Below are 17,465 nucleotides of genomic sequence, written 5' to 3' on the forward strand. Positions count from 1 at the left end.
TGGATGCAGAGATCCTGGGCCAGGCCCCAGGTGGAGCTCCAGGAGTCCAATTGTCGAGAAAGAGGAGGCGTGAAATTATGACCAAGATTGGAAAAGCACAGCGACAAATAGCCAAACAAATGGAAGCACATGAATTATGAACCAAAAGCTGTGGGGCCCCCAGCTGGATCAGGCCTTCTGGATAAGTGAGACAACTGAATAGCTTGAACTGTTTGGGAAGCACCCTGGCAGTGGGACCAGAATCTGTTCTTAGTGCATGATCTGGCTGTTTGGAACCTTGGGCTTACACAGGGACACTTTGCTCAGCCTGGAAGGAGGGTACTGAACCTGCCTATATTGAATCCACCAAGTTGAATTGAATCCCCAGGGGAGTCTTGGCCCTGGAGGAGACAGGAATGGAGGGGAGGGGTTTGGGGGGAAGGTGTGGGAAGGGGCGGGAGGGGGGAGGATGGGAACCCATAGCTGATATGTAAAATTAAAACACAAATATAATAAATAAAATTTGAAAATATCAAAAAATAGAAAAGAAAAAATATTTTGAAAATATTTTTATTAAAATAATTTTATTCATGTATGGATATTTCTGAAATGTTACTTTAATTTTGAAGTAGCTTTATTTATTAATCTAATTAATAAATAGATGAATTTTCTGTAATATTTGAAGAAGATGCTGTTAAAAGTAAAGAATACCAAGTCTTAGTAAATATATTTTGGGGAACCAAAAACATGTAACAAACTTTTCTTAGCACACTATAGAGTTAGTTTGGCACATTGAAGAGTCACTAGACATGGTTAGTATAATGACAGAAAGTGTGCTGTGTTATGAATTCCCATGCCTACTCATCCATCCTTATCTACTGAACGAGAAAGTGTTCTTAGGGGAAAAATACAAAGAGGAGATGGGACAGGTACTTAATAAGAGAACTGAACAACTTAGAAGATGTGAAAGAGTGTAGGGCACTGAAAGAAATGCAAATTACACGTGAAAGTAGAACTGTTCAGGGAAAACAATCCACTTGGTACATATGCTTAAGGAAGTGAAAAGTAACAATGGTAACCTTTACAATTAAAGGATGGATTATCAATGTTATACGTGGAAAAGTTAAACCATCAAGCACTGACTAGGACTGCAGAAATAAATATTTCTTTTAAAATTAATATTATGAAATTTAATATAATAAGGTTGAGTTACTAAACAAATTTAAAAAATATGCACCCACCCATGTGAACATATACTTGCACGTGACTAACTCTGGCTTATTGTGCTTTATTACTTCCCTAAAACACTGTGCTTTTTTGATATTTCTCATACCGCTGTATTCATAATTTTCTTTAGTATGAAAAGAAATTCTTGTCATGGGGCAAGAGTGGAGGTAGTATCACCATGAGATTATTGTTTATACTAGACAAAATTTGGTGAGAAAAATGGCCGGTTGTAGTCAAGGAGCTGAGATGGATTTTATAAGATATTTCAGAGAAGAAATCCATTTTTGCATGTGGTCATTATTTTGATGGAGTTTAGAGCAAAAGAGAAAAAAAAGATCAAACAGTGTTCTATTCTTAGTTTTGGTAAGAAAGAATTCAAACGGAAAGAAAACATCAATGATAGAATTAGACTAAGAAGATGGTAGCAGGCAGGTTAGAATAAGATTTGTGAAGTTTAAGTGGGAAAACAATATAGAGGGGAGAGGCCAATTCAGACTAACATTTTATTTGAAATGTGGTCCTGTAGCAGTTTTGAAATAAATCACATTTAGATTTATTAGTATTATTCTGTATAGTATATCACCGTACATGACTCTGCATAATAGAAACTGTACACCTGAGTCAACATCATACTATTTCACATCTATTCCATTCTATGTTTTTACTGCAGAGAAAGAAATTGTGAATGACCAATTTATAAAATACTTTGGTTTAATCATCCAAAACTAGAAATTTATTAAATCATGATATTGTAAGAATATACAAAACATATTAACCACAATCATTGCCAAAAGCAAGGTTTCATTCAATTCAGAATGGCTGTGATTACTTAGTCCATTTGTTTTAAATTTTCAGTACTTGTCCATATAGTCATAATTATTATTTATAATCTATTGTCATTATTATTGTGGTATTTGGGATTTATCCTAGGTTCATTGAATCATTGTTTTACAAATGAATTCCAACCCTAATCCTGAGATTGCTTTTATGAAGAAGTTATCTTTATAGAATAAATTTAATTAGAACAAATCTTATTTTTTCTTTAAGATGTGACATATCTAACCTGGGGCTGTCCTTGTGGATTCCTGGGAATTTCCCTAGCACCAGGTTTCTCTCTAACCTCATAATGTCTCCCTCTATCAGCTCTTACTGCTCTCCCACTCCATCCCTCCCTGAGCTCCACCATTCTCTTCCCTCATGTTCTCATTCCCCATCGTCTCCCTTCTATGGCCTCCCCTCGCCCGTAGTTTACTCATAGAGATCTCATTTATTTCCCCTTCCCAGGGCGATCCATGCTTCCCTCTTAGAGTTCTCCTTGTTAGCTAGCTTCTCGGGACCTGTGGCTTGCAGTCTGGTTATCCGTTGCTTTACTGTCTAGTATCTACTTATGAGTGAGTGAGTACATACTGTGTTTGTCTTTCTGAGTCTGGTAACCTCATTCAGGATGATATTTTTTAGCTCCATCCATTTGCCTGCAAATTTCATGATGTCACATGGAATCGAGAAAGAGCTATCCATCTGTCAATCCTGTCCATGTCCGGTCCGGGTGATGTTTCCCAGGTGCTTGAGCTGGCTTTTTGGAACCCATTATCCGTGATGGGAGGCTTTGCTCAGCCTTTATACAAAGGAAAAGGGCTTTTTTTTTTTTTTTTGCCTCAACGGAATGTATCAGGCTTTGCTGACTCCCCATTGGTCAGAAAGAAGAGGTGGTTAGGGGCAGGTTGTGGGGGAAGCACCGGGAAGGTTGGTGGGGGGCAGAAGAGTGACAGCGGGTGACAGAATGATCTGTGGATGACAAGGAGATCTGTGGTTGGTATATAAAATGAATAAAACTTTTTCTTAAATTAAACAACAACAACAACAACAACAACAACAAAAAAAACAGTAGGCCAGATTTTCCCACTATAAAAACAACAAAAAAAGATATATCAACAAAGATATCTCCATTTGTTCTGTATCACTTGAACTTTAAAATATTTAGAAAGGAGATCATTTCTCACATACGAGAATGTGGTAGCAGAAAAAGCACTTTCTTAAAGTCATATTGCAAATGATTTAACATTTAAAGTCCTTCCTCTTTCTGACTGGCTTCCATAAATACAGAAGCTTCTTCAGAATATGCTACAGATGAACACTAGCTAAAAACTAAAGAAATAATTCTGTAGTTGCCATTAGAATGAACTATAAATGCCTCATATCATACCTGAGTTTATTTGATTAAAATGTAATTCAGATTGATATTTTAAACACTAAATGGAGGTGAATTTATTTTTCTCTTCGGTAGTAAAATAGAGGATTAAATTTTGGTAATATTCTACTCAATAGTATATTTGAACCACTATGTTTTGAAAGAACTCAAGTACCATTTATTCTAAGTCCATCCATTTGTGGTTGTGTTATAGTTTAAGAATAACAAAATCTGAAATGTTTAGTTTTCCTTTCATCTGAGATACTTGTCCAGATCACAATTGACATAATATGATATGGGGAGAAATTAGAGTGTATCAGATGTTTTTCACTGAAGTGACCACTCAAGTATTTACAGAATTCTTCTTTTCTACTTTGAAGCTTCACACTGACCAGGATAAAGGAGATGGAAATTTAAAATACATTTTGACAGGAGATGGGGCTGGCAATCTGTTCGTTATAGATGAAAATACGGGAGACATCCATGCCGCAAAGAAATTAGACAGAGAAGAAAAATCCCTGTACATTCTTCGTGCCAAGGCTATAGACAGAAAGACTGGGCGGCAAGTGGAGCCGGAATCTGAATTCATCATTAAAATCCATGATATCAATGACAACGAGCCAAAATTCACAAAAGACTTGTACACAGCCACTGTTCCTGAGATGTCTGGAGTTGGTAGGTATCTACTAAGCCGAGTGTACATGTTTGCTCTCTTATATTTTTACTAAGAAATGTACGGCTTGTGATTATATGTGTCCTACTGTCAAAATCCAAGCGGTATCTGGAAACACTTATTTTAGTTAATCAACTCCTTTCCAATTATTTTAAATTATTAATACAGCAATGTCTCCTTTTAATGATCATCTACTGAGTGCAGTTCTTTGATTCCGTTGGAATCAACACCTTCTCTCTCGTTAAGACTAGCTGTCCTGTAGAATGCATTGTGCCCCAAAGGAGAACTGTGTTGGTAGTTCTTACTTAGAACTGGAGAGGGGAACTGTTGTGTTTGACAAACTGTCATGTTTAACCATCAAAACAACCTTGATTTTTTAAGTATGAGAAATAGAACTTTACGGTCCATTCCATTAACTAGGAATCCACAATTGAGAAGAATTTGACAACTGAATCAAGAGCGAATAACCTGTAGCAGCATGCTAAGAGTCACAGATTTTTGCTCTCTATCTTTGTGGATTTTCTTCTATTTGGCTTTACCTGCCCATTGGAAACAGTCATCTCTCACAGTTCCAAGACTGTTCTAGTTTTAAGCAACAATCTTTAGTATAGCAAATTACTACTTTTATGTATGTTAATACATTTAATTCTATCACTGTATAATAATTGCATTGAGGCCAGTCTGGTCTACAAAGCGAGTTCCAGGAAAGGCACAAAGTTACACAGAGAAACCCTGTCTCGAAAAACCAAAAAAAAAAAAAAAAAGAGCTGAATATTGCCTTAAAATACTGTCAAAGTAATAATGGTTTTATATATGCATCCTATGTAATATATACATTTTTATTTGGTTAACATTAATATTTTAATATTTTATATTATATGTATATATTAGAGTAACATATGATATCATAATAATGTATGTTTGAGTAAAAAAATCTCCCATTAGAAAAAATATATCTTGTATACCTCTTTGCTGAGAGTATGGCATGATTGCTTTTTAATGATATAGTCTGTCTATAGCAAAGGAACCAAGAGTTTATGAAGAAGTTTTAGTTTCTTTTGCATAACTCACCTATTTGAGGGAAATGAGATTCTATCATCTCTACTAGTCTTCATTCTTAAACTGTAAAAGGGATTTATCCAAAAAAACAGGAGTCTTTTGAGTTCATAAGGCCCTTCATAATGTAAGTGTAGAAAGTTCTTCTTCAATGTTGTTCAAATAACTTTAGACTGTTAAAATTTTCTGGATTGATCTCTATTTCCCTGGCATGAAGCTAATTTAGATGTACATGACAGCATTTTTATGAACTTGTGTTTGAGAAGAAAATACATGTAAAATTATAATCGCTGGATAAATGACAAATTTTGAATTAAACTGAATTATGGTTATATTCTGTAACTTTTGTCAAGCATTATTTTGACATGTTATTTTGCAAATTATTCTAAATCTCGCTTATCATTTCATAAATTTTTCCATATTTAAAAATGTAATAAATATTATTAAGTTGACAGAAATATTTGATTATTAGATAATTTGATCGTGACTATATTGTTGTGTACTTTAAACTGTTACAGCATTACTTCTTATTTTTTTAAATTATTTTATTTTTAAGTTTATAACATAATTACATAATTTTCTACTTCCTGTTCCTTCCTTAAAACACTCCTACATATCCTTCTTTCTCTTTTTCAAATTAGTGGGTTTTTTTATAAACTGTTTACACACACACACACACACACACACACACACACACACACACACACAGTCCTAAGTACATTAGTACAATGTACTTAGTCTTTACTTCCTCTTAAAAAAAACAGAGGGGGCCTGGAAAGGATGGCTTATCGGTAAAGGACATGGGTTCCTCTTCCAGAGCAGGCAGGTTTATTTCTAAGAATCCACGGGGTGTCTTCTCCCTGTTTGTAAGTCCAGTCTCTGATATCCTCTTCTATTTCCCAGGAAACCAGACACATATATTTTCAGACAAACATGTAGGCAAAATATCAATATGCATAAAAATAAATTAAACAAAATGTGAGAATATTTTTTTTATCAAATGTATTGAATTTTAGTGTAAAACAAATTGTCATTCTCCCTTTTTTTGAAAATAAATTAGTTTTTCATAAAAATATATATTGATTACTCTTTCCTTTTCCTCTAGTCTTTCTGAAAATAATTCTTGGATATTCCATAATTCCATTATGTTCTTTTCATATATTTATATATCTACATATCTATATATCTATATCTCTCTCTATATATATATCATGTGTCTTATTTCTCATATTAAATATAAGCATATATTATCATTATTTATTTAATAGAAAACAATATATAGACTAAATTAAATACTTTAAAATATTATTTTTAAAACCTTTGCTGACTCAATTTTTAATAGTTATCAAATATTGAGTTTCTATATCTGCATGTACTTTCATTTAAGCTAATGACTGTTTTGTCATGTTTGAGTTTGAAAGGCATATGTTTTGTAATTCCTAGATATGATATGACTTATATTCTAAAAGATATTTTCCAGTCCTCCCCACTGTAGGAAATTTCAAGCTAGCCTTCCTTGACTGTTACTTTGAAATTCACTCAAAATTCTGATTCCTTCCTGTGATAGTGTAGGTCTTTTAAAAAAGACTCACTGACTATGGAATCAACAAGTACCCCTAACTAAGTAATCTGCAGGGAAAGTCACTTGGAATGTGTGATCTTTACTCAGACTAGCTAGTTCTAATTTCCTACTTGTCACTTTCTGGCTCAGTGGTATATGGCCCAAAGGCATCTGTTAGGGGAGCCCGTTTTCAGGTTCCTTCTGGCTTTACCCAGCAGGTCCGCATAGGGGATGATTAGGACCACGGGCCTGAGTGCACTTGTCTGAGATGGTCTGCACTTGGCTGTGCTGGGGGAGGTGGTCTTTTGCTCCACCCTCTTGGTGTCTCTATAAATACGCTGGGGCAGAGACAGTCAGGGCCCATTGGAATAGGTTCCAGGCCCTCTCGAGGCTATCCTTTATTTTCTATCTGTTTATCTCCACACTATAAATCCTTCTATCTAATATTTCCTGCTGCTGGCACTCAAGAAAACTCTGGGGAACTGTGGGGTTGGGTAAATGCCCCGCAATATGTTCTTCATGTACCATGAGGAGTAAGTGTTAATACAAAGGAACTGCTGACAAGCTGCTCTGCCTCCTTTAACCATCCTGTGGAAAGCTTATGGAATGGTTCTATACCCTGTGCTTGGTGCCATGCCTTCATACTTGAATAGCATACTGAATTGCCAAGCCCATTGAACATTTATACTTCAAAGAAAAAAAAACACAACTATGTCTAACATATGAAGACTTTAATATTCCCACATCTAATCAAAAGACTTTGTTTAAACTGTACTGTATGCAACCATCATGCTCCCTTCTGATTCCCTCAGAACACAAATGCTTAGGAAAAGGAGAATTACTCTCTCTGATACTCAAGTTAATTATTGTGGAGGAGCATAGTAGAGAAGAGGTGATGAGCTTTCCTGGTTAAAAGTTCTGCACAGGCATATGTCATTTTGATCCCTTAATCCACATGTTTAACCAAACCTAAATAAGCTTGGTCTGTTTCCCTTGGTCCCTTAGAGAAGACAAAAGGAAATAAATCAAATAACCTCCAAAAGTATTAAAATGTGTAAAAATTAAATAGGAGATTGTCATCAGCTTTACAATTTAAAGGCTTAAATTATTTTCATTTTAGTAGAAAATAAAATTGGTAATATAACACATATGAATTCATAAATTAACTTTTGAGAAAGTTTAGTAGTCCATTACTTACTATTTATGGATTTATAAGTTACAATAAATATCCCTACAGTAACTGTCTGCTACAAAGAAAAATTATAGTTCAGCTCCTTTTTCTTCATTACTGGTTTCTGTGTTTAGTTCTGATTTTTGAACTCACACTTTCTTACCTACTAAGACTACATTTTGCAACATAACTCATTTGTTTCTTTGTTAACTTCTTCATAGCAAGAACTTTTTATGTTTTGTTATGTTATACTCACAGATCACTAAGATAAAAAAAAAAAAAAAAACAGGAGGTTGAATTTGTTCTTGTGCCTTGTTATTTAGCATTAAATATGCCATTTGAAAAGCTGTGGTTTATGGCATTTAGTGAGAACTTTCCTCACCACGATATTCCCATTAACCATTTTTTTTTTAACTCCTTAAAATGTATTGATCTCTGTGATAAAAATATGTCATAAGTTTTTATGTCTTAGATAGTGAAGAATAAATCCAGGAAATCTTTTCACTTGAGAAAATAACTAGTGAGAAAATGGCTTTTGAAATACTATAAAATTTAGAATGATTGAAGTGCCTCTGCTTGGGGCGGGTGCAGGTACCTCTGTTATTCAAGTGACTGCCACGGACGCAGATGACGCCAACTACGGGAATAGTGCCAAAGTCGTCTACAGCATACTGCAAGGGCAGCCATATTTTTCAGTGGATCCGGAATCAGGTAAATACAGTCAAGTCTAGGTCCATTTCATCTTAAATAATGTAGACTGATTGGTTTTGTGTTTAAAAACCTATCCAGACAGTGTTGTCGAGCTGCTTCTTACGTTTATTTTATAGAAACGAAAGAAAATCCTTCTATTAACACAACCGATTTAATTGCTTAGCTCTTTTATCTATTATTTATTGGGTTTAAATTTATGAGACTAGGGAAATTTCACAGTGATTACTATAATTTGCAGAATAAGGAAATATTTGAAATTTAAAAAGCTAAGGATTAAGCCAGGCGGTGGTGGCGCAAGCCTTTAATCCCAGCACTTGGGAGGCAGAGGCAGGCGAATCTTTGTGAGTTTGAGGCCAGCCTGGTCTACAAAGCGAGATCTAGGAAAGGAGCAAAGCTACACAGAGAAACCCAGTCTCGAAAAACCAAAAAAAAAAAAAAAAAAAAAAAAAAAAAGAAACTAAGGATTATAAAAATTAAGCAAAGTCAACTAATCAAAAAAGAAAATGCACAAAATATAATGTTTTCTGTTTGTGAATTACGTTTTTACCAAACTAAATTTATTGAGGACATTCTCATTTTCCCATCTATCTTTGGTAAAATGGATCTTGAAAAGTACAGTTTGGTTTCAAAAGTCAATGTTTTAATTTTTCACTTTTCTTTTAAAGGCATAATAAAAACTGCGTTACCAGACATGAGCAGAGAAAACAGAGAGCAATATCAGGTGGTTATTCAGGCCAAGGACATGGGCGGCCAGATGGGAGGTCTTTCTGGAACAACCACAGTGAACATCACCCTCACGGATGTCAACAATAACCCTCCTCGGTTTCCACAGAGTAAGGCAGGCTGTACGGACAGCATAATGGGAACATTGTCGTTACACCAGGACAACAGAACTCAGTGTCTGCATTTCTAGTTCCTTTGTGGAGGGCAAATCAGTGCACCACTCCTCAAAGGGAAAAGTGAAAATTGGCTGAAAATAAAGTGATCATATGTATCCATCCTCAAAGAAGGATAGAATTTAACAAAACAGAACAGAAACAACGCTCTTTTGCACTCCATGTTTTCTAGCTTTTGATGAGTGAGACAGCTTTGAAGGCTGATGTCCTCACAGTGACTTTGCTATCCCACCGTTCCATCCACCCTGGGCAGGAATGTGGGCGCATGAGTCTGTCTGTTTACATTCAAAGTGTACACTGTTCACAACTCTCAACTAATTTATAAACAAGCATTATAAGCCTCTATTTAATGAATTTTAAAACACAGATTGGATGTTCTATCATCTCTAAAACCAGGATCTATATTTAAAGCAATGTGTGTGGGTAAAATTGGCAGCGTTTTAATATTCTTTTGGTTTACTTAAAAAGTCATGAACACTTGGTTATGTAAATATCTTACTAATATTGAGATCATCTAGTATGTAACAACGTTAAATTTTAGAGTTATTTAATTTAATGAAACTTGAAGATCAGTAAATTCCCTTCAGGTTCTCACCTAAACTTTCCATTCAGATTTTTAAAATATAAACTAAGTATATAATTGGATGAATTACCACACTGCGGTTCTGTCATCTCTTAGGATGCTAGCAGAAGGCCTTGTTCGACTCTAATAGTGAGATAATGCTGAGTTCTGGACCATGAACTGGACGGATTGCAGACATAATGGCAAAGTAGCATGAATTCCTCATAATAATTTTGTGAATTAAATGTTATCACAGTTTTCCTGAGTTTCCTGACTAGGACTTGACTTTAAAGTTTAGAGAATTGAATATAGAATTCCACAGTGGGACCTAAAACCTCCCAATCCTAACCACAAAATCATTGGAAAGAGATCAAACTTTGAAGTCAGAGAATCTGAACTCTATTCTCTTTTCCACTGCTCAGCAAGATAATTTTCTTTTGCCTGTCCACTGAGAATCATTTATTCATGTTGCTTCTTTGTTAGGACTAAATAGGTTACCATAAAGAACTGTTGTTTTTTGTTTGTTTGTTTGTTTGTTTTTGTTTTGTTTTGTTTTGTTTTGTTTTTTCAAGACAGAGTTTCTCTGTGTCACTTTGCTTCTTTCCTGGAACTCACTCTGTAGTCCAGGCTGGCCTTAATTTGCAGACACCCGCCTGCCTCTGCCTCTGAGTGCTGGGATTAAAGTTGTGCACCACCACGCCTGGCCATAAAGAACTTTTGAGATTACAAAATGCCAAGCACCCATGTTTACATACATTTCTTTACTTTTTTTCAAATTCAATATTTGTACATTTATAGGCAGTTTGTAAATATGAACAAAATGTGATATATAGCTGGATCTGTAAACATTAAACATGAAAAATATGCTATTTAAAGACATTAAATTTCTATATGTAACTAGAAACAATCATAATAAATACATTGCTGCTCAGAAATTACTGGGAAATATGGACTATTTGAAAAATTACACATTCTTTTTTTATTCTGAGTTTATAAAATGTGTAGTGACAATATTTAAAGTCGTAATCAAGTAACAATTAGTTTTCATGGTTGTTAGGACCGAAGTTCTAGATTATTAAATCAGGTTTCTGTGCACTTTTCAAGTAACATTGAACATTCCTTTAATCTGTCTGGAAATTATATTTCTCATGAATAAACTGAGGAAGTTAAACATGTAGACATCATTTTTATACTCCACAAATCTATAACTTTTGACAGCATACAATTCAATATGATGAAAATGTCTCTCAATTTAAATCACTTTACTTAGAGGGAAATAGAACATTTGTGTCATCCGAAGTTGAAAGTCAAGGCAGCTTCGATTTAATTTACAGGTACTTACCAATTTAATTCTCTGGAGTCTGCACCCCTTGGAACTCATCTTGGAAGAATAAAAGCCAATGACCCTGACACTGGGGAGAATGCTGAGCTAGAATACAGCATTTCAGAAGGAGAAGGATCAGACATGTTTGATGTGATCACTGACAAAGATACACAGGAGGGGATTATCACTGTCAAACAGGTTTCTCTTGGCTGTCTTTCTATTTCCACTAAGTGCTCTTCAGTTTATTTTTGGTTTTCAGTGCAGAGAATAACAACCATGGATCTACCTTTCATCATCTTTTATGTGCTGTCCATCATTCACAGAAAGTAGGAAAACTGATTTCACTTCAAATTAGGAATCCATCATTCCTGGTAGTTATGTTGCTACTTGTGATCAAATGGTCATGCTGGTTGTAGCTGAGAATCAGGCACAGAGTAAGCTCAAGAGTACTTGCTTTGTGTTTCTCTATAGGATGGGCAATAAAGCAGACCCATCACTGATATGTCATACATTTCTCATATCTTTTGTAAGCGTGATGGTCTATGTAAAGTGAGTGAAACAAAATGAAGAGCTAAGAACTAGAATTGACCTTGAAGCCTTCTACCTGATGATTAGCAGTCAAAGTATCAGAGGATGTTATGCAAGTTGTTCTCATTTATATGTATTTTTTGACTCTTAATGGAATCTTTGAAAATGACCTGAAACCATGTATAGACTAGTATAGCCAATATTCATTACTTTTACTTTTCACTTCTTTCCTTTATATATTTATTTCCACAAATACTCAAGTTGATGAAATGTAAATTTATTCTAGACTTGCATTTTAGTCAATCTTCTGATTTTTAATGATATTTAACATTTATAATGCTATTATTTAATCAGTATTTACTTAAATAATATTTTATTTAACTGTGCCTAATAAAATTGAAGTGAATTACCTAATGGGCACTAATTTTATTATACATTCCATGATAGTTATACTGTATAAATACAAAGCAATAAGACATTTCATTAGATAAAATTATTAAGCAATAATTGGGGTAATTACTTAGCCATAGTTAGCATTAAGATTTTAAAAGATTATTAAAAATTCATATAGTATGATTGCTATGTCTTCCAAAGTATCCTAACAATTTTTTTTTTTTACTTTTTTTAACTCAGAATTTAGATTTTGAAAAGAAAATGTTATATACTCTAAGAGTGGATGCAAGTAATACCCACCCAGATCCTCGATTCTTACACCTTGGGCCTTTCAAAGACTCAGCCATGGTAAAGATATCTGTGGAAGATGTAGATGAGCCTCCGGTGTTCAGTAAGCTTTCCTACTTGATGGAAGTGGATGAAGATGTGAAGGAGGGAAGCATAATTGGACAAGTCACTGCATATGACCCAGATTCTATGAACAATATAATAAAGTAAGTACTTGAAAAACATGTGTTTGCTTAAATATACAATCCATTTCAAGAATTACATAAAAACTTGAGTTGAATAATCATGTGTGGAGAATCATGGAAATAAACATATACCAAAGATCCATTCTCACTTCTGCTCTCTTCTGATTGCTCCAGGCATGGGAAACCACTTGAGTCTTACAGCCCCACAAGGTAGATGCCATTATACTACTTTACCAAGAGTGATAATACTGAGTCTCTGAGCATTTGAATAATTATATCATGGCAAAAAAAAAAAAAAAACTAGTTTCTAAAAACATAGACAAGATATCAATTTCAGACTTGGCAACAGATTTTAATCTTTTAATTGTTAATGTGATAAGCCCATTGCCTCTCTATATTAAATCAAATAAATGTATATATTTATATTATGTAATAAACACATTTAAAAATACAATGGTTTCAATAAATAGTGAATATCACACAATCTACAATATATATAATACCTATAAATAAATACCTGGAATTATAACCTTATAACCCTTCTTTATAGATATTTATAGAAATAGACTCTGTTAAAATAGACAATAAAACTACTTCATATCAAAAATTTGATGGGCAACTTTATTATGTTTACATATCCACAGAAAGTCTTTCTAAAAAAAGATAATATGTAAAATAACAGGAAAGGTAAAAATATTAGCAGTTAGTAATTACAATATTTTCCAAGTTTGATTAGTAGATTCACCACTTAAGAAGCAATGTTTCTGAAATTTAAACAATTCTTATAAACTATCCATTAAGAAATATATAGATTTTTTTTCTGTCTCTATGAGCTCAGATGTGGCTTTCTTATTTGATTCTAAAGGCCTTGTTCTCCTGGTGTCCCTCTGGTTGTCCATCCCCCTGGAAAACCATTCTTTCTACCTCTCTTCCATGCGTCTCCCTGAGCACTGAGGGAATGATTTAATGGATAAATGCCAGTTAGTCTCAGTCTTTCCTCTCCTCTCCTCTCCTTTCCTCTCCTCTTCTCTCTCTCTCTCTTTCTGTAATATTCTGGGTCTCTCCATCTTTTCTGATCTGCTGCTGAAAGAGGCTTCTCTGATGATGACTGAATAATGCACTGCTCTATAAGTATAGCAAAATATCAGTGGGAGTCATTTTATTGATTCTACTTTTTTTAAGATGGGTAGTGCTTGGTTTTACCATAGGTTTCTGGGCTGTCTACTCTCTAATTGGTTACCCTAACAGTGTCAGGTATGGGTTCCATCTCAAAGAGTTGGCCTTTAGTAAAAACAGATATAGTGATATTTTATTTGTATTGAAATGTGATTTTATTTGTATGTCAATAAAGTTGCCTTGAGGTCAGAGCAAGCCAGAGCAGAAGCTGAGCAGTAGTGGGGCACGCCTTTAATCCCAGCACTGGGGAGGCAGAGCTAGGCGGATCTCTGTGTGTTCAAGGACACAGCCAGCATGGCAGACACATGCCTTTAATCTCAACATCAACCATAGAAGACCTGGAGGTCTGTACAAACAGGCAGTGACAAAGAGGTCATGTGGCTGGGTTTACAACCAATGAGAAAACAGAACAGAAAGTTTTTAAATAGACAGGACACAGAGAAGTAGGTCTCTTGCAGAGAGGAGGAACCGCAGAAGCAGTGAAGGGTAAGGTTTTCCGCTCTTGCTCTGACCTCCTGGTTTTTAACTCTGCAATCGGTTCTGTGTTTCTTATTTAACAAGCCCGTTACATCTACAAACAGACTTTGGTTGGCTACTCCCACAAGCTCCGTTTCCCCATCCCTAGCATATTTTGCAGACAAGATGGATTGTAGGTCAGAGGTTGTGTGTATATGTTGGTGTTTGAATTTTTCCTGTGGTAGCATGCAGAGTAGCTTCTCCCACCAAAGACACTGGAACATAGGGAGTGAAGGCTCCATGTAAACACCAGCTCCATTTCACCATGTATAGTGAGGTGTGTGAGTATTGTTCTCAGCAAAGAGACCTAACTATAGTTTACAGAGAGCAGTCCACTGTCTTAGTAATTTCCTGGGTTGTTTGGAAATTTCCATGGGAACCCCTTTTCCAACAGTTTAATTGAATGAAATCCAGTCCCATCACAGGAAACCTCGTTTGCTAAGAAGGAATGGCTGTAGGGACTCTGTGTCACCCACTGTTAGCACATATCATTAGGATCACCTTCATTTATCGTAGAAAGTTTCCAGTACACTAAATTTCCATAGCATCCCTCAAATGTCCTTCAGTTCCAGATATCTCTCCCTCTACATACACCTTTTTTTCCATCTGATTCTCCCTCTCCTATCCCCACCCACCCCAAGTCCTCCCAGGAAATTTCATCTATTTCACAATCCTAGGGAGATCAGTGTGTCAGCCCCCCTTGACCTTTACATCAAACCACTCTGGGTCTATGGATTGTAGTTTAGTTGTCATTTAATTAACAGCTAATATATACTTATAAATGAACACATACCTTATTTCTTTTGGGGCTACCTCACTCAGGATGATTTTTTTCTAGTTTTAGTCATTTGCCTGCAAATTTCATGACATCATTTTTTAAGAGTTAAGTAATACTCCATTGTGTAAATACACCACATTTTCTTTATCTATTCTTTTGTTGAGCAGCAAGTACAGGACATACACTGGTATGGACAGGGACCTCTACCTACATGAAACTTTTAGCTTACCATATTTATGAGAGTCCTGAGTGCGATAAAAAGTGCATCCCTGACTCTTGTGCCCACTCTTGTGACTTGAAAAGAGTCTACTTATTGGGCTGCTGTGTCCAACTTTGATATGATCATTTACTTATTGTATTTTTTTCATATTTTGTTATCATCTTTTAGAAGCTTGTTGTTTTCATATTAGAGACAGAAAGGGAGTGGATCTGGAGGGGAGGTGTGGTGGGAGGAACTGGGAGGAGAAAAGGGGGAGCAGAATGTAATGTATGAAAAAAGAATGTATATATTTTTTTAAATTTATTTTTCTCTCATATACTACATCCTGGCTGCAATTTTCCCTCTCTCCTCCTACCAGCACACCCCTCCAACCCCTTCTCCATGAATTTCCTCCTCCTCCATTTCCTTTTAGAATAGGGAAAGCCTACCGGGGATATCAAACAGATATATTAAGTTGCAATAAGACTACACTTTCCCTCATATTAAGACTGGAAAAGGCAACCTAGCAGGAGAAAGGGGTCCCAAAAGCTAGTAAATGAGTTGGAGACAGCCTCTGCTCACACTATTATAAGTCCTTGGGTTCCTATAATTCATAGATAAATAATAGATAAAAATAGATCTAGTCTCAATAAATGAAGAGAAATATGTATGGAGAAAAAGAAATTGTGTGAATTAGAACTATTATTTAAAAATAGTGTTACTCATTCGATTAATGTGTGTATCTTCATGATAATCAGTAAAAAATTTATCAGCTACATATACTTGGTTGAAAATTAAATGTTATCAACTTTTCCTTAAGATTCAAATCCCCAATGGTTTTTACCCCTATAGAACTGGCTTCAAATATTTCTGAAAGGTTTTTGATATTTTGAAGATGGAATCTTCATTTTCTAAGCTGCTTAAACAATTAAAATCATAGTACTTCAAGATATTTCAAATATTAGTGTCAATTCCAAGTTATAATCAATTTAGCTTATCATTAGTCTCTGAACATCAAAATAATGGTAAAATATAAGCATACAAATATCCATAACCAATTTCATTTTTTGGAGAGAAAGATGGGGAGGGGAATTTGAGAGGCTTACAGGCTGTGGATCAGCTAAGCCAAAAATGACTGCCTATTAATGGAAGGTCTAAGAATCCAATAATAGTTCAGTCCACAAGGATGGATGTCTCAGCTGCTCTTCAATATACATGGGAATTCCAAAGAATTGGGATTTAATGCTAGTAAATGAATTGACTTTCCAGTGAAGAGAGAGAGAAATCAGACAAATAACTAAAGCTTCCTTTTCCCACCTCCTTTATATAGACAGCCTCTAGAAGTTGTGGCTCGAATTAAAGGTGAGTCTTCTCCTTTCAAATAATTTAATTAAGAAAAATCCCTCACAGGTGTACCCAACCACTTGCATTTTAGGTAATTACAGATATAGTCAATATTAGCCATCACAATCCAAACCTTGTCTATTTGACATAAATCATACCTCCTTATTTCATGCTTAATTTCCAAGTGAAAAATAACAACCCGGTTTAATTTAATCAAATATGATATAACTGTACCACATACAACTACAAAAGCAGTATATATTTAATAAGGTCATAACTACGTTTAATATCATATAACTATTCCTTGTACAACCACAAATGCAGTATAAATTTTATAATAGGTGGCAATGTGTCTTCTAGAAATTCTTTTATTATCTCAGCCTTAAATGTGATAAACATTGATATTTCTCTTCATTAGTGCTACGTTACACAAAACAAAAAGTCATTAAAAAATCTGCATAAACACATTCTCAATAAAATATGACAGAAATAGTAATATCAATTATAATCCCTTTTTCTGTAACTGGTCGTGCGGCCCCAGCTTATATTTACTACTACCTTCTTCTACTATCCATCCTGTTTCTGCTTCATTCCCAACGAGCACCTTGGCAGGTCTTGGTTCTACTCTTAGACAAGGGACCCATACCTTTATTGCTGAAAGATCTGTGCCTTTTGTCATCCTGACTGGAATAAGTTCTTGTAGCTTCCTA

The 17,465-nt window shown here is 34.9% G+C and overlaps 1 protein-coding gene across 1 annotated transcript in view; it reads left to right on the top strand.

Annotated features, from left to right (window-relative positions):
• Cdh9 (cadherin 9) overlaps positions 1-17,465 on the top strand; it is a 135,638-nt gene that overhangs the window by 99,402 nt on the left and 18,771 nt on the right. Inside the window, exons 3-7 of the mRNA XM_036207228.1 lie at positions 3,775-4,069; positions 8,447-8,566; positions 9,232-9,399; positions 11,359-11,546; positions 12,510-12,763. Of these exons, the coding sequence (XP_036063121.1) occupies positions 3,775-4,069; positions 8,447-8,566; positions 9,232-9,399; positions 11,359-11,546; positions 12,510-12,763 (1,025 nt within the window). The remainder of the gene's footprint in view (positions 1-3,774; positions 4,070-8,446; positions 8,567-9,231; positions 9,400-11,358; positions 11,547-12,509; positions 12,764-17,465) is intronic.

The sequence above is a fragment of the Onychomys torridus genome, chromosome 15 (genome assembly GCF_903995425.1).
Source record: "Onychomys torridus chromosome 15, mOncTor1.1, whole genome shotgun sequence".
In the NCBI taxonomy this organism is placed as follows: domain Eukaryota; kingdom Metazoa; phylum Chordata; class Mammalia; order Rodentia; family Cricetidae; genus Onychomys; species Onychomys torridus.